Raw genomic sequence first — 21,470 nt, forward strand, 5'->3', positions numbered from 1 at the left:
GGACCCAATATTGTAAATAATTCCCAAAACATTCATAAATGGTTAAGTATTCTCAGAGAAAAGTAATCTGTAGGCATACATACAGTATGTATGTGCTAACCTGATGCTTCAAAGCCTTCCTTACCTGCAGCTGAACCCTCGTCTAAGCTCCGATGAACAGTGGACTCCACTTCTGTCAGTATTCTCTCATTTTGCTGGTCTGAGGGAAGGTTTTTTTTTGCGAACGCAGCCTGGCCAGTGTTGGATGAACCCAGCCGTTACTATAACCTTACATTTGGGCAGACTTACCGCTGAGCTCAGTGTTGGCAATGCGCAGAGCGGCGCTCTCAGACTGAAGACTGCGGTTCCTCTCCAGCAACAGCACCTCCAGAGGTTTGGATGAGTCCTGATGGAGGGGAACGGATATTAAAACGAGACATTTAAAAAAATAAAAATAAAAAAATCACCTGGCTCCAGCCTCTCCCTTCACATGTACGATATTGTTTTATCAAAAAACTTAATTACTTCACAGCAACATATTGTGTAACTGCCACTTTTACCTGCACAGAGTCAGATGTTCCAAACTCCATAGACTTGAGGATACTGAGGGGAGAGAGACAGAGAGAGAGAGAAAAATCCATATGAACCCCCGACAAAAACACACATCTGCTGTGTAGTATGCTAGCTTTTCTATTTCTGTCTCTTTAAAGGATCAAGAAAAGATAGAATGGCAGAGAGCAAGAACAACATATAAAGCTACAGACATACAAGCTTCACCTTCATAAGGGCACTCAATTGAGTTACACATCTTAAATGACGCCGCGCAGCTTGTTTAACACTGTTAAAGACATCAAACGCATGCAATAAATAGATCTTGTGCTGGACACACACACACACGCCCTACACTGTGTCTACACTGTGTGTGCTCCTCACCTCAACTCCTTCTTCACCTCCTCATAGTCAACTTGTTTCTGCAGTTTCTCCTCCAGTTCCTGTAGAAAAAGAGATGAAATCACATGGAATTTAATAATGAAAGGCAATCCTTGGGTCTTTATATGTCTTTATATGTCATTATATATATATATATATTATGTCTTATTTGAGGGACTTAACTCTAGATAATGGAACATTTATCTAATTAAAAAGAGAAATCTGCAGATTTGTGTTGTGTTGGTACCTTGAGAATGGCCGTCTTGCTGCTGAGCTGCTGCTCCAGCTGTGTGATCTGGGAGCTGGTAGTCTCTCTGAGTTTGGTCAGGCTGGCCTGCAGTCTCTGGACGTCCTCCACCAGCTGGGCGGTCTCCCTCTCTTTGGCCCTGAGCTCCGCCTCCAGACCTGAGTGGGATGCCACCTCCGTCTGCTGCTCCTAACGGCATAGGACAGTAATTTAATCTAATGAGCAAAATAAAACCTACACAAGTATTCATAAAACCACCCATACAAAGTCCTGCTTTCAGATACTTTTCAATGAATCACTAAAGAAATCAGACAGAAGCGGATCAATGTACTGACTCTCGTTTAGGCCTCCTCCCTTAGATCAATAAACAGAGGTAATGAATCAACCAATCACAACTACCCAACACTCAGCGATCAATGAAGCAGATACTTTGCCGTGGCAGTCAGTCTCTCACTAAGTCTCACCTCTGCAGGCTGTTAAACGGGTCAAATAAATCCGTTAATCAATACGCTCGATCACTTATTGCCACCGTGGCGACCTTTCATTCGAACAAATCGATGCATTGTTGGTGACCTTTAAGATCGGTGACTACAGCGATCCATAAATTGAAGCTTTAATCAGCTGATCGCCTGGGGCATAAAAAGGCAGAGCTGATCTTTAGCCTATCAATACCGCTTTGTCAGCCGTGCAGTAAATCAGCGCAGCAGCAGTGAATTGTGTTACCGCGTCTGCGTCTGCGTCGGCCGGGCTGCCGGGCTGCTGGGACTGGTTACTCAAGGACAGCTGATCCCTGAGCGACTCCGTCTCTCTCTGGGCCGCCTCTGCTCGCTGGAACGAGAAGAGGAAAAGTTGAAAAGAAAAGTCAACAAGAGGAGATTCTAACAATGTCAAACAATCTAATGTTCTAATTCAATGCTAAGTGTAATTTACTTGGCGTACACGTTCCCTGAATTGGTGTCGATTTTGCGCTAGCCCCACAGAACAGTTGAAAATCTACTTGATACGTGCGGATGGAGAGAGCAGGACGACAAGAGAATAGTAAGTAAAGTTCCTCCTGTTGGCAGCAACTAAGGAGGATGTTGTTGTTGTTGTTGTTGTTGGGGATGGGACAGCACCAATAATCATCTCAATGTTTTTCTGCAGCTAGATCACTTTTATGCAAAGTGAACGACTACACAACACTACAGAGTGGAGGAGGGCGGAGAGAATGCAAAGTACGTGTAGGATGATGGCAGAGGGTGGATTCTTCCTAAATTTTAATTAAAATAAGTCGCTGAGAATTAAGATGGTACCGGCTGCCTTGTATTTATGGCCTAACTGCCATGCCGCAGTTGGGAATCATTTGCAACACCGGCCAACTTGCCATCATTAGGAGTTACAGGGAGCCGATTCCACAGTGTTTCTAATTGCAACCATATTGAGAGCTGTTATTGACTGGGTGGGAGTAGGACTGCTAGTCGCAAGAGGAAAAAAAAATAATCCTGTTTTCCATTTTCTCCATATAAAAGCGTATAAAAAGTCTGTGACTGAGCTGGAGGCCATGCTGTCATCCTCTGTAAACCTCAAACCAGAAGTGTGAATAGTGTGTGTGGCATTATAGTTGGAGCACTAACCTTTAGGCCAATATTAACATTACATGCCTATGCTACCCCTTTAGCCACAAATCATACTCTTGGGCTAATAATGAAAGTTAACAACAATGACATTAACAGATACCCAAAAAAATATTTACAACACAAGGGCAGAGGACGCGCTAGGGGGCATATTTCAGCTGGATGGGTTTAGTAGGTGTGTAATAATCATGTAAAACAAACAGCTGCCCTCACAGTGATATGCAAAGTCATTATGTGTTAATGTAAGCCACATTTCATGGTTACTGAACATAACATTTATATTTTAAGGATAAGGCTGGTGACGTTCTATATTTATGGTGTTCTTAACAAAATCCCCAAAAAGACCAAAACTAACACATTGCTGGTTTTGGTTTTCCCTCAAGACTTTCAAACTTTCCCCGCCTCAAGCTACGAGCGCGATTGTTCCTTAAGATTTAAATCTTTATTTAAAAAACGGGGTCATGGTTATATAGTTTCATTTTTAGAAAAAAGATAAATATCTCCTAAAACAGCTGGGCACTGTAGTTTTTAACAAAGGCTACTCAAACAGGAGTAAATAGTGCTCTTACTGGGGACTATTTTCAGCCGCGGATGAATACACATTTGGTGCTCTGGTGAATATCTACGGCAGCAGGATGGTGTTCATGGAATCAAGTAAAACTTTACGACAGAGCTTATATTCTACATAGTGATGCAACATGTCACCCAGAGCAACTCTGTGGCTCACAGCTTTGTTTTTATCAGTTTTTGGACGACAATGGAGCTCAAGGGCGCAGAACAATAAGCCATCACGCTTTGTCAACACAGACTATACTTACAAGTAAAATAAATTCATTGTTGGTCTTTTCATGACATTTGTTGACAGGAAGAAAAATACAGAATATCACTAGACTGGATCCTTTGAATACCGTACGTTTTTCTCCTACCGTCGGCCATATTTGTATTTTAACTATCTCAGTTTAAGGACTCCGTTGCTTTCTCTGTATTTTAATAATACAACTCTGGTGTGATGGATAATTCGGACAATGCCGTGTTAAATACGTTGAGTGATAATGTCGAGCGGGTTACCTGATTGGCTCTTTCCAGGTCAGTCATCACCATCTCAACCTCATCGGCCCTGAGAAGGACAGTAACTGTTACTACAGAGGATGTGACGGTGCTTACAAGAGACTCACAGAAACACAGCGCACAGATGAAAACAAAGGAATGGATAACTGGATGGACGAATCCCAGGAAGAACAGTACACTCTGCACACGTCACGTGTGTGTGTGTGTGTGTGTGTGTGTGGGATTGTTCGGAGAGAACATGCCGGTTCTGTGTCCATTAAGCTACTGTCTAAATTTCACCTTAATCCATTGATTGTGAACTCCATAACCCAAACAGCTTGTATGTGTGCATGCATACATGTATTTAGTTGTGTGTGTATGTGTGCGTGTCTGTGTGTGGGTGTGCACATGTAAGCCCCTAAACCCAGGCCACACTAAAACAGAGGGATTACATTAATAGAGCTCTAAGTCCTAATACAGCAGACTAATCTGCTATGAAGCTGTGTGATTGTGTCTGACTAATGGTCTGGATGGAGGCCATGGTTCACCTCTCACTTGCTGGAGGTCAGGCAGCAGGAATACATCCCCGTAATACCACATCTTTTATGAACTTTGGGAAAATATCTTAATAACACCGTTTCACGAGCGACGTGAATACCTGTCACTTTCCTGCAAACAAGGACAGAGATGCGGAGGGAACTTTGAGGACAAGGACGAAACCACACCGAACACAGACACACAATGAGTGTAAATATCCGTCAGACTTTGTGGGAAATTATAGGTGATAAACCTAAATAATTATTTGAATATGATTTCCCTCTCTTAACGAGTCGTCTGTGTGTATTTGTGAGCACGCCTAAAAGACATGTTGCCGACACTGTATGTATATGCATGTTTATTTTAGACATTACTAGCTGATAAGAATACATGGGCAAGCATTGCGTGCAACGATGTGAGCACATATGTGCACTGCCGAGTCCATTAAGACCCTTTGATTTCACTGCGATCTTTTGATAGTGAACCCAATAACCCACGCAGCTTTTGTATTTGTGTGTCACAGTATGAGAAACAGTGTTATGTCCCATAGGCTTGAGCACTACTGATTTGAATGTGTTTAACAAAACAGACACAGTTGATATTAGGTCAACATTGTGCTACAGGCAATGCAGCAAAAAAAGAATCAGATGTGGGTGGGAGAGCTTTTCACTCTCCGCTTTTATTCTTTCCCCCAACAGTTAAAAGGATCTAGTATGCATTTAAGCAACATAATAGTACACTACCTCAATAGCTTTTATCCTGTCTTAAGCTATAGTGTGCAGGACCCACGTGCGCACTCATTCGCACTCCGGCACACACAAATGTAAGGTCAGAGAGCCAACAAGCCAGAAAAGCTTGTAATGGAGAGCATTTATGGGCAGTAATGCAACCCAAATACGCCACCGCTCCTGCTCCAAATGTGATCATTTAATCAAAGTACAGATGCACAAAGTCTTCTTAAATAACCTTTGGATTTGGCTGTATTTGGGAATTATAAAGGCAAAGCTAGAGGCTGAGGGCCAAAGCAGATCACAGGGAAGGGATTTTCTGCATATCCTGATACAGTCAGTCAGTCGCTGGGCAGGGCAGAGCTGTCCACGGCCGGCCGATGCACCCGGGGGAATTAATTCATCAAACACTGAACAGTAGAGGGAGGGTCCTCCGCAATGGTAAATCCTAATTTTAGGCCACCAAAAACATACCTACAAAGCTCCATACAGCAGCCACAGGGAGGAGCTATAGAGTGCGTGCACAGCTGCACTAGAAAAATTGCACACACAAACAACACACACACACACTCTCTCTTTTGTACCGTGAAAGCCAATGGGTGCACAAGTGACATCAGTGAGTACTGTAGGACTTCTGAAACAAGCCTCTAAGCCCCTACTGTACTTCCTCCATCTCAGACAGGCCTTTTCATCTCTTATCATCTTCTCTCTCTTGCTCCTCACTCAAGCGCTCCTTTTCTTTTCCACCCTCTGCCTGACTCTATCCTTTTTCCCCTCAACCCGTTCCTTTCCCATTGCCCTCCACTTTTTCTATCTTTCATCTTTTTTTTCTTCTTTCTCTCCCCTTCCACCTCCCCTCTCTCGTCGTTCGCCCTCTCCTCCTCGGCCTCTGTCCTCGGGTGCCAGCAGGATATTCTCCTGATTTAGATTTTCATTTCCCTCCTCTATCACACTCTTATCCCCTCTTCCTCGCCGTAGCCTCCAGCCCCTGACTCGCTTTTTGCCCTCTAGCTTTCATCACTCCATTCCTTTTCTTTCCTCGGCTTTCTCCACATTGCGTTTTCACAGCGTGTTACCTTGGGGATTTCAAGGCGGCTTAAAAAGAAGCTAGCTGCGAGAGTGTGTGTGTCTGTGTGTATGCGTGTACGTCGTGCGCCATTTTGTGTTTGTGTGGGTGCTTGAGATGGACACAGGCAACAGTCAATAGGCTTTTCTTTCCTAATTATCAGCAATTAAACGGTTTTCCCAAAACGGTATCAAGCCTTTATACGCAGATAAAGCCACACACAGACATACAGAGGAGCACACACACACACACACACACAGCATCCTGTGGGGCTGGGGATCAATATATCATTAATCTTTAACAGGGACTAAACGGGTAAAACGCAGCCAGCCAGACCCTCACAGCGCCAACACAGACAGGGGGCTACGCTACATCTGCAGGCCCGCCTCCTGCTGGAGCTCACACACTCCGGGCACCGCAACATCGACCAAATTCTCAGGGAGTGTGTGTATGTCCTTGCGTGTGTGTGTTGTGTATCTTAAAAGGCAGATTACCCGAATGCAGCAAGAGGATGGGGGATTTGTCACGCAATGTCCTCCTTAGTGGAAAGTTTAGAGCAAGTGTGTGTGTGTGTGTGTGTCTGTGTGGAAAAAGTGCATGATATGTATGGCGTTTGGGTTTTGCAGGGCCAAAATATATGCAGTCACAGGGTTAAAAGTTGTGTTCAGCCAAACACTGGCGATTTGCTCAGCCAAGCAGTAAACGGGGGAAGGACTCCAAGGACTGGGAGGGTGCAGGGTTAGAGAGGGTTTGTGTGTGCTTTAAAGCGTTGCATTAAAATTTCAGATCACAGCACGCCACATAGTCAAGGACCCTGACTGCCTCAGGCTCACGAGTGAGTGAGTGAGTGTGTGTGTATGTGTGTTTGTGTGGACGTGGGCCGGCATGTGTTTATTAGCTTCTGTAAGCAAATGGGGCCGACTATACGTGTCTTTTCAAAATGTGTTTTCTTCTGACATAAAAGGAACAGACAAGGACAGAAAAAAGGGAAGTGTAAAGAATTGAGAGAATGCAGAGGAGCGATGCAGTTTGGTCATGGGGGGGGGGGGGGGGGGGGGATTCTGATAGACTCTATTGAGACCTATTGATTAGTGTCATAATACTGCATGAAATATCTCCGCCACCTTTCCTCTCACACTCACAAACACAAACACACAATGCAGGAGATAGAAGTCAAAGTGTGGGAGAGAGGGAGGTAGAAAGGGGGGGGGTATTGTGAGGAAGAGAAGCAGGGGGATCGATCTGTTTTTAACAGCCAATCAATTTAACAACTCTGTTAATGGAGAGACACTGTGAGTTCGGGGCATGGCAAACGGGGTGAGGGGGGGGAACCTTAAAAGCAAAGTTGATTCTCTGCCGTACTTTGTGTGCAGAGCGCACGCAGGACGCCCTTGACTATTTTATAAACTGCCCTGGATTTAAAGAAAGCGTTAATGTTTCAAGGAAAGTGCGATCAAACACCATGAAAAGGCTTTGTTGCTCTTCTTACAATTTGAAACTTTGTGAATGCTGGTTTGCGTTCTCGTACTAACCCCTGAGGGAACACAGAGTGGGAATGTCATAAAGTGCCACTTTACAGTGAGGAGTGCTGACATGGAAAAGCTTCTGTTCTCATCCTCGCCACTGCTATAAGATCGATAATGATAGATACCCACAGCTCAAGTAATTGAAGCCACCTTATCTAACAGGTCCTTTTAGAAGCCCGTGTGGCTTTTACTCAGAGATCTCAGTGACCCTTCGTCAGCCTCTCTTCTCCGTCACTACCCCTGATGAATCAGAGAGCGCTTTAAAAAAATAATAAAAATCTCTATTTTGGTGCTTGCCGTGGCTGCACAATGCATTACAATCCCCGTCAGTATTTACAGTGCGTGGGTAATGCTGGGATATAAAGGCCGCTGAGCGTTGCAGGAGACAATCCAGCTGTTTGGGAGAGAAGGGGGGGGGAGGGAGTTTCCAGGCAAGGAGATTCACTAAACAGGATGATTATGTCAGGAACAGACTATGGAGGAGCCAGAGGGCGGAGAAGTCACCCACAAACACACACACACACACACACACACGCACACACACACACACACACACACACACACACACACACACACACACACACACACACACACACACACAAACAGATCACCAAGACACATACTTTGCTGTAGATTCCTCGTCATACTTGGTCTTCAAATCAAAGAGTTCGGCCTGAGTTGTTTCAAGTGCTGTAAAACACAATAAAAGAGTCAATTGTGAAGTTAGCTTTCAAATGAAGAGCTTATATCCAAGTATGAACAATACTGAAGGCACTGAAAACATATTTCTTAAACAGCTTCCTACTTCGATTTTTACACACAAAGAAAAACTGTGTGGTTATTTCCCGTGGGAGATTTCTGTATCTGTGGTGCTGCCGGTTATTTTCTCACTGGTCTGAAGCGACAGTGGAGGAGTTATTTTCTTATGTTGCTAGGCCACTGTCAATCTGATAAAACCACACCCACCCAGTCCAGATGAAGCAGATTAAGTGTTAAACTTCACTGGGGATGTAACTTTTTAAGGAGGATTTAAAGCCAGCACTGCGGTAGCCATTTTATCTGGGCTGGCTGAAACTGTACACGGGTCTGTGAAGACTGAGCAGACTGGTACCTGTCTGTAGGGACTGGGCCTTGTGTTCGGCCTCTTCCAGCCTTGAGGACATGGAGTCCTGGCTCTCCTGGAGTTTCCTAAAGAGGCAGACAGAAGGGAAGAAAAAGAAAGCAGAAAGTCAGATAGAGACACTGAGTCAGTAAATCTTGGGCTCACACTTTGTTGCAACTTCAACTATTCTCTATTTTCCCACCATTTCTGAAGTGTTTTCCCCACTAAAATCCTCCCGACACAACCCACTCCTCATTAAGCAGCCCTATTAGGCAGGAATGTCTGGCCACTGGGGCACACTGCACCCGGGAGGGGGGTGGGGGGTGGGGAGAGAGAGACAGAGAGACAGAGAGAGACAGAGAGAGAGAGAGAGACAGAGAGACAGAGAGAGACAGAGAGAGAGAGAGAGAGAGAGAGAGAGAGAGAGAGAGAGAGAGAGAGAGAGAGAGAGAGAGAGAGAGAGAGAGAGAGAGAGTTGAGTAAGAGAGGGGGAGAGGTGGCGTCAGAAACCACAAGGATAAAATAGATTCATTCTTAGCATTTAAAAAGTTGGGCTCTGCTGAGAAATTGCCACTGCGTGTAAAAACATCAATAATCTAGCACAAAGACGGTCTTTATGGCACTCTTTGATGCCCCCCTTCTCCGCCAATCTGTCTCTCCTGTCATCTCTATTTTTCTGCCCTCTACTTCATCCTTTCATCTCTCTCCCTCTTCTCTCCCTCCTTCCTCGCAGGATAAAATGCATCAGAGGTGCCATCCATTTGCAGCCGCTCTCAGACACAGGAAGTCAGCCCTCTGCAGACAGGAAGGGGCCTATAAAACACTGACGTAAAGGAAATACAGTCGGACAATTGATCTTCTGCTGTACGTCTGAAAGAGGCGATGAGCTTTAACGCGGCTTCGCGGCAAACAAGATGATTGACACGAGGGGAAATATGAGCTCTGTAATGGACATTTAATAAACAGGGATCTGATGAATCAGCTTCAAGTGGGCGAGAGACTTTCTTCTTAAGGGTATGAATGAATGTACGGAGTGTGAAAGAACAAATCAGTAGCATTTGTTGGCAGCGCTTCGTACTTTAAAAAGGAGAATATGATGCAACTGAAAGTAAGTAATCTAAACTGCTGAGAATTATTCTGGAGAAAAACTGTGACAATGATATAAGACCTTTGGATAACATAAGGTCTTATACAGTTGATGAAAATGGATTGCAAACAGACAGTATCAGAAATACTGCTAAATCCTCAAGTCAATTCATGTGTAAAGAAATAAATAAAAAAACAGGAGAATATCTTCCACTTTGCTTTTTTAATGTTCTTTAAAAGAACGTGTGCAGCCTACCATGTTGTTTCGTAGTAATACTGCTGTAACAGCTGTTAATATATCATTATAATTTCTGCATGGTGGAGGGTGGTTAAACACTAATAACTGCACATTAACCTGCTTGTCTATGAATGACTGTATTGACTTTTCTATTGGTTTCAAAGGTTTTGGTATTTAAGAAACAGTTTTTAACGTCTGCTCACCCTCAGTGAAAATGTGCCGTCTCTTTAAGCACCGAGGCTGCACTAGCTGTTTGTGTGAACTCATCATTTCTCTTTCACAAGTTTATTTATCCCATTAATTTAAAATAGGAGCACATAGTTATCCAAGAGAACTCCCGTTTAAGGTGGGCTGATCAATTCAAAAAACTGAACCTCAGATGGATTCATCATTTAAAGTGGCATCGTATCAGATGTTTTTAAATGAAACAACAGGATAGCTGCCTGCATCTTTGTGTTGAACGGGCTCTATCCTGGGAGAGGACAGTATCAGAGTGACTCATTCTAGTCTTTGCAAGAGTTAATACATCAATTCAGTAGTCAGCATTGGTTTTTGTATGTTCCTTAAATATCTGGCAGCAATTTTGAGCTCATTTATTACTGCCACAGGCTTCCTGTGTATCTGAAAACCACACACACATCAAAATGCTTTGAAAATAGGTTTGGAAAGGAAGTAACCTATTAAATCAAAATGAATTACTTTGTATCAAAATTAAGTGGCATTGAAGCATCATTTTTGACGTTATATAGTAATTTTCTGGGTTTCATTTAGTCGTCGTATATTTTCAGACACAGTAGACGTCTGTGGTGGCAATTATTCTGAACAAAAAACGCTGAAAGATATTGTGGTAAGGACAGAAAATAGGAGTCTGGGGTGTTGATTCCCATCAAGACAAGAAAGGCAAGCACCCACATGACAAAAATGCTGGCTTTGTCTTTTATATATTTTCCAGTCCTGCGTTCTCCTGTTAAAGGAAAGGCAATGCCGGGGAAGCAATAAGCAGCAGTTCGTTGATTGAACTGATAACTGAGGAAAAAAAAACAACAAGAACTATTAGCTCAGGAGATATAATTAAGTCGTGAATAGCTGTGCTGAATAGAGGCAGACATCTTAAATCTATCATTCAAAGATTAGGATCATAGCAGTTCAGTCTGAGGGCACAATGACCCAAAGGTTTGAAATGGCTAAATGTTATGGCTTGAAACACCTCTGCTGTAGCACACACACACATATACACACACACACACACACACACACACACACACACAGACACACACACACACACACACACACACACACACACACACACACACACAGAAAGTTGTACCTCTCCTTCTCTGCATAGTCGTTGTGTAGCTGGAGCTGCTTCTCTTGGGCCAGGTTCTCAGCTTGATTCTTCAGAGACTGCTCGTACTCTCGGATCTTTTCCTTCAAGGCCTTGATGGTCACCTCTGGAGGAGGCAAGAGCAGAAAGTCAGGCGTTGAGAGAAGAGGAAGGAACAGGTCAAATATGGGCAATTTGCAAACCATATGGACTAACAGACTACAGTGGTTTCCTATGCGTGATAAACGGCGGTGATGACGATAATCCTTTTGACCTTTGCTTAAGGAACCGCGCTTCATACCCCACATTCTTCCTCTGTCGGCACAGACGAGGGCCGTGGCCCCTATGGCCCCTATGGCTAATCTTCACATCCATGACTGGTATAGAATATTCACCGGTCTCTAACAGTAGATATGCTGTCTTCATTAGGACTGCATTAGTGCTGAAACCCCATAACCTGCAGACGGCTGAGCTGTGTATGGGGGCCGCCTGAAATAAATCTAACACATAACTGGGGTAATAAATAGGCCTCCGTGTGTGTGTGTGCGTGTGAGTGTGTTTCTCTGAGAAAGATATAAGTGAGTGAGACAATGATAAAGAGCATTGCTGCTTGCTGCCTTTGACTGAGGGCTCTTAGCACTCTGTGTGCGTGTGCGTGTGATTTAAACTCCAGTCTCGCTGCTCTGACACATAATCAATAGAGGAGAGTCCCCTCAGAGCCCTCTTACCCCTTAACTGCTTAACTGAACTTTAAACATTTAGGTTGCGGGGATCAATGGCCCCTGCACTCTTTTGTATGTGTGTGTGTGTGTATGTGTGTGTGTGTGTGGGCAAGTCCGCGTGTGCGTTTAACAGGAGTGGGAGTTCCACAGTGTGTTTTGGGGTTTAAATATCCCCCATCTATTGAGGCGGGAAGGAGGGATAAAGGATGAGGGAACAGGAAAATCAATGGCAGAATGGAACCCTGCCGCTATCGAGCTGTTCCAATTAACTCTCACTGACGAAAAGGGGGATTCCAAAACATTCCCTGCTCGCTCGCTCGCTCGCTCACTCACTCACTCACTCACTCACTCGCTCACTCACTCGCTCCTCCTCGACTGAAATTACACCACTTTTATTGCCGCTTCTCGCTCATCTCCCTGCCTCCGTCAGGTTTTCCATCTTTCTTTACCCTGAGGTAGCCTGTCGTTTTTTATTCATGAAACTGTGCCTCGTGTTTTTTTTCTTCCCTGAAACCCTATTTGAAAATGTAAAACCTTGTACATTTTTTTGTGTTTGTGAAAGATTTATAAGGCATTAAATATGTTCAAATGTGGCCTCTTCCTTTGAAAAAAGGGCCTCTAAATACCGGCATGTTTCTTTGACCTTATATCTGCTCTTAAAAGTTTGTCCACATGCCGACAATGGTGACAAAAATTGTTTTGCTGCAATTCGGCACAAATTTACACATTTTTACTTCTGACGGTGTGGAATTTCTCAGACCAGCAGCAGTTAGAACGTCTTAAAAATATGTATTATTTTATTATTACTACTTTTGTTGAAGTCAAACCGAAAGGTTCATCATCTTGCCTTGTGTTGTATTTTGTGATTGACAGACCGGGATCATAAGTTCATGTCAGATCCAGTCTTTTCACCTTCAGACCAGGTCGATACATTTTTCTTTTTTTATCTATTTTTAAAAAGGACAATGCACATCGATCAACACCACTGTAAATGTGCCGGTGTCAGCCAAAAGTCTGCAGTCCCTTGACCAGATGTTAAGGTCGCCATTCAAACACCAATACGCGTGTGATGTCTTCTCATTCTCAGTGGTGAAGCCTACTTTTGTTTTGGGTTCACTCTGCACATTCAATGGTTGTAATTGGTCATGGCAGTAACGGAGATGTAATAGACCAGAGAATAACACAGCCAAACTACAGAAATACTAATCATAGGTATATATGAAAGTTAGTCATGTGCTCATCTATGATTAATTGTGCGCCCTACATCCATGCCCCTCTCAAAGTCAGGAAAAATCCCAAATCGTGTGGCCTGCATGTATCCCGTCTCTAACCTTGGTTTTTGACATCTGCAAACTCTTTGTTGTAGTCCTCCAGTGTCTCGCGAAGTTTGGTGTTCTCTGTCTCAATGTCGTGCATCCTCTGGAGCTTCAGCTGCAGCTGCTGAGCCAGCTCCAACACAGGTACGGGATCTGGCAGAGACAAAACGCACCACGTTAACACGCTGCAAAGCAGATTACACAATCAAGGGCGGCAAGGTGGGGTAGTGAGCTAGGAATAACTACATTCAAGGCCCTGTGAGAGCGGGCATTTGCCCCGGTGAAGTGTCCTTGAGCAAGGCAATGAATCTCTCGCAGCTCCAGGAGAACTGTTCTGGAGCAGACCCTGACCTTTGATCTCCCTGTGGAGGATTACTGGTTCCAGCAAGGACCGAAGAAATATCACAATTAATAGCAATATTTTGACACAGTGCGTTGAGTCATTTTAGAACTAATACTATCACTTGATACTGGATTATCAGTTTATTAAAATATCTGCGTGTATTTCAACAGATGTGCAAAAAGAAACTACAGTGCAGTAAATGCAAAGATGCATTTTTTTTGGTATCTTTGGATTTAATTTTTCTCAACCATTTAAAGTTCAATATATGCGTTTTATTCCAGGTTAATACGTATAAATGATGTTTATTGTTCGACTGTAAATATCCTATCCCGGATATGTCTTTATCCTGAAACTCTAACTGCCAAATTTAAATATTGATCAATATATTGTTATTGGAATTTAATTAATCTCAAACATCGATATTGACCTAATAAATTCAGTATAGGACCGCTGCAAATACATGTTAACGCACTTCACTGATTAGAAGGAGAAGAAAAGAGCAGAGATCCGGCTGCAACAGTTAACACACAAAGGTCATAGTTAGTGTCGCACGTCGTGTTTATCCATAAAGGTTATTGAATGATACACTATCAGCCTTTGTATCAACAGAGACTATTGTCGTTGTGTGAGATAAACTTTGGTTTTGTATGGGGGGGGGGGGGGGGGAATGAGTCAACTGCTGACCCAGTAATAGAACAGGATAACTCGCATTAACAACAAAGATTACTGGGGCTATGATCAGTTAAAGTGTTCACTATGATGCAGCTTGAAAGCATGAAGAAAAAAAAAACAAAAAGAGAAACATGGGAGCAGACAGATGGACAAAGTGGAGCCGTGAAATAGGCAAGGTAAATAAGAGATTAAACGAAACAAGAGACAGAAGGAAGAAAGACAACTTTCTGGAGGCATTTCACCAACATCTCTGTGAACACACAGCAGGGTTAACTGTCAGTGTGATGAAGAGAGCCCTGTCAGTCAGGCCAATCACATCTGATTGGTGCTCATGGGTGGCAGACTGGTGACAGGCAGCCAAGAGACGCAGGCGACGCTCATCAGCATGCCAGCTAAAAGAGCAGTTTGCATGTTTGTGTGTGTTTATGTGTGTGTGTTGTACAGATAACAGGAACTGACAGCTTACAGCTGGGGGTAAGGGCTGTGTCTGTGTGTGTGTCTGTGTGTGCGTCTCATGTCTGACGCAGTTAGATATCTTAACTATGCTAATGAGAGATCAGCAGAGAACGATTGGGGAATTTCATGCTGATTTTGTGCTGTCAAGGTGACACACCATGCAGGGCTAAGCTCTGACACACATGCGCACACACACAGACATCTTGTCTCTCACACAGACACACAGACACACACACACTACTTCATAGGCTCATGAAAACACACACAAGTACAAACAAACACTAAGGAACTTAACTGTATGCCCTGAATTTGGACTCCTATCTGCCGCGGCGCCCTTGAAAATCAACTTTCTCTCTCCCTCTTATCAAACCTTCGTCCTTCGCCCCCCCCCTCCTCCCTCTCCAAAATCAACTGTACAGCCTGTTAAAAGCAGTTTGACTTGTGGGCCACTGGTGCTGAGCGCTCTCGCCAGACACCTTTAATCTAAAGCAGAGCACACTGGGCTGACTAACCAGGCCTTCAGCTGATAGAAGACAGAACAAAAACACACTGTTTCCTCTTTCAAGACTGCAGCATTAGTCAGGCTGGTCTGTGTCTGTGTGCGTGAGTGTGTGTGTGTGTGTGTGTGTGTGTGCATCAGGCATTACATCATTGTCTCGCTGCAAGTTAAGAATAGCCCCGTCAGAGCTGGCGCTGACTTATTGGGAGCAGTACAATCCAAAGATATTACTGTAGGTCTATCCATGTGGGAATATGATGACCTCCTTACGCTATAGATGAACTCGACTCCTCTCTCGTTCCTACTTACGCGGCCCCTCCAGGGCCCCCATACAGCTGGAAATCTCCAACCGGTAGCTCCGTGGCTGTGTGTGTGTGTGTGTGTTCTCTAACACTCTGCGCCGCGTGTCCCTCCTCGGCCTCGGCGAGCTGAACGTGACTGCTCATGTGCGCACTTCGCAGCAGCCAATCGTGGGGCGCGCTTGTCATCCGTATCAGGACGCACCTTCTGTTGAGACCCTCTAAAGGCTTCACCGGTGGGGATGAGAGCTTGTGGGGACATATTAAGGTGTCGCACACGCCTGGATGCACAGTGAAGAAGCACTAGAGGGACGGTGTCGTGCTTTTTCTCTTCCCCTGTTGGTGCTGTCTACATGGATGGGGGGGGGGGTCTCCTGATCACTTTTCTTAGACAACACACACACACACACACACACACACACACACACGAGACGTAGTCTTACCTGGGACATCGATTATTTTCTTGTACACGTTCAAGAAGGCGGCCTCTGCTTCTTTACTTCTCTTACTCAAGGCATCGATCTGCGAGGAGAGAGAGGAGAGAAAAAGAACGGTTAATTGTCAGTCACACCTCCTCACAACTGGACTGTTACATCAATACACTCCAAAGGCAGGCCCATTCATTTCACAGTAAGAGGTGTCCACATAGCTGTCTTTCCTCACTATGCTGCATGCGATCGTGGTTGTCTTGACGGTGGCTGCGTTTGCATTTCCTTCCCGTGAAGTCAGTTCAGCTGTTCGGCCGATGACGGATGCGTTTCGTTTGCTGCGTGCGCGTCCAAGTCCGTCTGTCCTAGAGTGTGTGTGCGTGCCTAAGTCTGTCCGTCCATCGGTGTGTGTGTGTGTGTGTTCGTTTCCCCTCAAGCACGCTGACATCATTAAACAGCTGGCTCAGTCTTTCCAGCCACAGCAGGGGCAGATTATTCAGTCAGCTCTTAGCAGCAATACAGTGTGGATCCATTACTGCTGCAGCCATTAACACAAGAGGGCACGGCATGCGTTCCATCACCGATATTATTGAAATGGACAGCATTAGATTGGATCCATAAGAGATGAATTCAAAATATCATACTGGGGTGAGGGGGGACTTTTATACTGTTGTCCATTCTAAAATATTAGGCAGCGAGCTCTACTACGGTCTCTGTGTCACACTTCAATACGAGAAGCAGACAGAGTAGGCGAAATGCATCTGAAATCAAGTCTAAATCGAGGGAAACAGATGCCAAATAAAGACATTCAGAGGGTGCTACTGTACTGGGCAGCGCTACAGCAGACTACTCTGGCTCACGCACTCAGACTAAACAGCCTTGCGTTTCTCTTCCAACTCCTCCAGCACATTCACTGAGAGAAAAGGAATAAAAGACAAAAGCCTGTATAAGTCCAAATATAAAGTCTTCACATTCCCAGCCAAGCCAGTAGTGTAGTTGATGGGTGGTTTAGGGGTTCTTGCCACTGTAAACAGAGCGGCCTACATGTAATACTGCCTGGGCTCCTATGGGAACCTAATAAATCTCTTCACATGGCTTTGATTCATCTCTAGTTTTTTAGCCGCAAAACATCTGGCCCTGAGTAGGCTGGTGCCAGCAGCCCCCCCCTCTTCCCCCCCTATATTTCTCCATGTCTTTCTCTCAGTCTCTCTCTGTCTCTCTCTTGAATTCTCCCCCTTGTCACTTCCATGTTCTCTGACTCATTTCTTTCTTTCCCTCAATCTTTTTCAGTGTCAGTCTTCCTCACATGTTTCTCTGTCACACACTAATGTCTATCTGGCATGTGCAGGGCCTCCTGTCTCTCTCCCTCTCTCTCACTCACACACACACACACACACACACACACACAACCCCACTACTATATCTCATTCTCACATCATGCTGCATCATGTACTTTGCCCTCTTCATGTGCTGTGTGACATTGAGCGATCAGGATCCTCAAATGCAAGGCCGCTAATGGGAGATTACTGATGCCGAGCACTAATACCTCTCACACACCAACACCAGACCTGTTCATCAGCGTCGGAATGTGCGTGCAAGTGTGCACGCGTGTATATAAGAGTTTGCGATCAGCGCAACAATATCACGATAAAGAAGAAACACACACGCTCACAAGCCAACGCAAAAATAAAAATGATCTGCCGATGGCAGTGAAGGAAGCTGGCTGCGTGACTGTACGATGACTGGGCCAAGGTCAGTGGTACAGCAGCTTTATATAGCCCAACATGGGAGGCAGGAAATAGACATTTAATGTAGGACACACCCTACAGTTAGAGGCAGGTTAACTGCAGGACCAGAGCCATTAGAAGACCACCCAGGATTTGCAAATACAACCCTGCTGCACCAAACTGCAGCTCTTTCAACCAATCCCAATGACATCTGCTAGTACATGCTTCCCTGCCCCCATCCCACACACACACACACACACACACACACACACACACACACACACACACACACACACACACACACACACACACACACACACACACACACACACACACACACACACACACACACAAGCAAAACAAATGAAGTGACACAAATGATACCTCACCAGTATCAGTAGGTTACCGATGAGAAGTGCTTGCAATTGCAAAAGGTATCCCTGACACATCCACACACACACAAACACATACGTACATACGTCAGCACCTTGTGCCACCACCATCACTCAGCACTGCCTCGCTCCCCTATCTAACCCACAGTGTGTGAAGGGCATCAGGCTGACCTGTGTGTGTGCGCGCATGTGTGTGTGTGTTTGTGTGTGGGCCCCAGTGGAGTCTGATAAGGGGAAGCTATGGGAAGCAGAGACTGAAGCCTTGGATAATGGAAAAGCTTATCTGATCGATGGACCAACAAGGAACACTGAGCATGCAACATGCACACACAAACACGCGTACACACACGCGCGTACACACACACGTAACCCGTTTAGCAAACTGAGGCTTTGTGGAAACAGTACTGTTATTGGTAATAATTATGACCTGAGGGCATCCACCTTTCAATGACAAAGATTAAACAGAGTATCAAGACCTCCAAGTTCCTGGGATAAAACTTTTTATTGTTCTGTCCGGGTTCTACATTCACTTAGTAAAGATTCGAGCTGGGTAAAATGCTTAAGGATGAGTTACTGTGGGACTTCGACAGGAAGACCCTCTGGTTTCTGGTGCTGTCTTGTCCTTGATCAAAGCACTGAGGGGAAAGCAAACAAAGCCGGGCTAAAATTACACATTCTCAGGGCTGCTCATGTTGTGGCATGCAAGCGCGCAAAATAGTTGACTGATTGATGGGCTGCTCTAAGACTGGCGCGGGTGTACAGTATTATCTCAATAATCATAAGATAATGTCTTTCTCAGTTCCGCGACCACCCACTCTGTGCCTCAGCGTGTTCTGGTGTGCACGCCGCCGAGGTGTGTCAACACGAGGATGGTGGAAACAGCTGACAAAGCCACAATTATATTGCTGCCGTTTCTACTCTCTAAATAGACTGCGGATCATCAGCAGAACATGGTGGGACCACTATAAATTACAGCATTTTTACATAACCACTGGCTGTGGTCACCACTCTAACACAAGAATATGGAAACTAACCCAGTGTTAAACTGTAATATTCTATGGCCAGGAGCAAAGCAGAACTGTCACTGTCTATTGAGATGATTTTGTTTGTGTGCGTGTGTGTGTGCGCGTGCTTGGGAAGAGACACTGTTGGGCTGAATGTCCACCCACTCCAACCCCAAAGAACGCCCCAGTGCAAACCAGCCGCTTCCACTCCTACCCTCTGACTTTCACATATGGGAGTGAACTGGAAATGCATGGCTGCCAGAAAGGAGGAGTCATGATGGAAATAGGCCAAAATGATGGAGGAGGAGATAGAGGGGAACGGTGGGAGTATGATATAGCGCACACACACGCACAAAAGTCACCTCTTATAGGTCAAGGTAAGTAGAAACCTAGGGCGCAACATTCAATTGAAAGTAAATAAATGAGCCACAATGAGCAAAAAAAGAAAAAAGGGCTCATGATTCACCAGATCAACAAATAACCCACCGAATCATGCAGACAAACAAAGTCTGAGGAAATAGCATTCGGTGAGTTGTGACTGGCTAGAGCCGGGGTTTTGTGGTGCCTTTTTTTTTTTTGCAGGATGCAATTTAAACACACCCTCGGGCTACAGGACTTCATGAATAGGACAGAAAATCAAGAGCAGAGCCGAGCGAAGAAAAGAGGGAGAGGAAAGAGGGGAAATGAGATAGTGGCAAGAGAAAGAACAGGAGATGGCGGAGAAAGAAGAGGAGAGACAGAAGTGAGAGAGAAGAGACGACGATGTAAGAGGAAAGACGAAGGCGGAGAGAAGGGCACTGAGAGAGGGAGCAAACAGGCTTTATCAAACGCTTTGAATGCTGTGTGTCTATCGCTATGTCAATATAAATTCCCCAATTACTCACCTCTCCTTGGAAGCTCTTGAGCAAAGGGGCAACCTGTTTCCGGAAATCCTGAAAGACAAAGAGAAGAAGATGTTAGTCAGATAATCAACAATCAGTCAGTTTAAATCCTAAAATAACAGTTAATAGCGATTTTCAGAAGATGTGAAAACCTTTTATACGAGCAAACCGACAAGCAGAGTTTTACACCAGCAGACCACGTTGTGATCGAATAAGTCACTCATTGAAAACAAGTGGCGGCCATTCTCGCCGTTGACGATGAATACTGAGTGATGCGTGAGCGAGTGATGAACACGAGGCGAGGGAGCAGGCCGGGTTCGTTCCCCGAGGTGCTTTGGGTTTCTTATAAGAACAGGTGCAGCACCACCTGGGCCACCCAGAGGCACCACTAGTGCGTGTGTGAGACAAGAGAATGAATGAGCCGCAGAGTAAGACTGCAGCCAATGCAAATCGTCTCCATGCACCAAGTTTTTTTTTTTACAACAAAGCAAATGTTTTTTATCCCGCAAGTCCCATTGCATGACTTTACGGTACGAGTCAGCGGTTCCAGATTAGATAGCCAGTCGAGTATGTATCAGGGGAACATGCAAATCACCATGCTGTTAGCTGAGCCTACATCCTGACTAACTGAACTGGAGCGTACGGTAAAAAGCGTGGCAGAATAGGACATTCTGTACAGGAACATTTGATTTGCACAGTTTGTGGACACTCACGCATATATACTCCCAAAACTGCCTAATGAAGATGTGAAGTAGGGCACCGACAGATGTGTGCTCGGGAGACTCTTGCGCCTTTTAGAGAATTCCGTCTAAAAGCCTAACCGATGCTGCGGGGAGCATGCATCCCAAACTGACCTGGGACCAGTGTCTGGGGGCCGGCCTAATCCCAGGTTGGTCCAGACAGGCCGCTTGTCTGGAGCTGAGGACAGGCCATGACCTCGCTGACCCCGCCCCATTGTTACCTCATCAGGGGTCGCTGTGGCTGTTTGTCTGGGCCAATTCAATATTCCCCTGCTGGGGATAATGACCTCCACCCCACCCCCAGCTCCGCCCCCTGCACCCCCCTCCCTTATCAGACTCTCTCCCCCTCTCACACACTCACACACGACCAAAAACACCCACACAAAAATGCCAGAGTGGCGTCTGTTTTTTTATTTGCATTAGATTAAATCCTAATTTTCCATTTCTGAATTTCCTGAGTTTCCTTTAAGTTACTTTTTAGATTATCTGCACTCATTCCTGTTTGGATTGACAGAAATAATTCTATTTTATATCTTAATCTGCTTCAGTTTAGGTTCCATTGTATTGA

At 44.9% G+C, this 21,470-nt stretch overlaps 1 protein-coding gene across 3 annotated transcripts in view; it reads right to left on the reverse strand.

Moving 5' to 3' along the window:
- cux1b (cut-like homeobox 1b) overlaps window positions 1-21,470 on the reverse strand; it is a 55,000-nt gene that overhangs the window by 13,575 nt on the left and 19,955 nt on the right. For 2 of the 3 annotated variants that reach the window (XM_079166280.1, XM_079166278.1), the window contains exons 3-14: window positions 20,166-20,213; window positions 16,174-16,252; window positions 13,477-13,614; window positions 11,427-11,550; window positions 8,785-8,861; window positions 8,297-8,363; window positions 3,838-3,886; window positions 1,880-1,984; window positions 1,157-1,345; window positions 913-971; window positions 540-582; window positions 289-385 (exon numbers count right to left, since the gene is read on the reverse strand). In XM_079166280.1, coding sequence (XP_079022406.1) covers window positions 289-385; window positions 540-582; window positions 913-971; window positions 1,157-1,345; window positions 1,880-1,984; window positions 3,838-3,886; window positions 8,297-8,363; window positions 8,785-8,861; window positions 11,427-11,550; window positions 13,477-13,614; window positions 16,174-16,252; window positions 20,166-20,213 — 1,075 coding nt within the window. The remainder of the gene's footprint in view (window positions 1-288; window positions 386-539; window positions 583-912; window positions 972-1,156; window positions 1,346-1,879; window positions 1,985-3,837; window positions 3,887-8,296; window positions 8,364-8,784; window positions 8,862-11,426; window positions 11,551-13,476; window positions 13,615-16,173; window positions 16,253-20,165; window positions 20,214-21,470) is intronic. The other variant, XM_079166279.1, reaches the window with a different exon arrangement.

The sequence above is a fragment of the Pholis gunnellus genome, assembly GCF_910591455.1.
Source record: "Pholis gunnellus genome assembly, chromosome: 9".
NCBI classification, from domain to species: domain Eukaryota; kingdom Metazoa; phylum Chordata; class Actinopteri; order Perciformes; family Pholidae; genus Pholis; species Pholis gunnellus.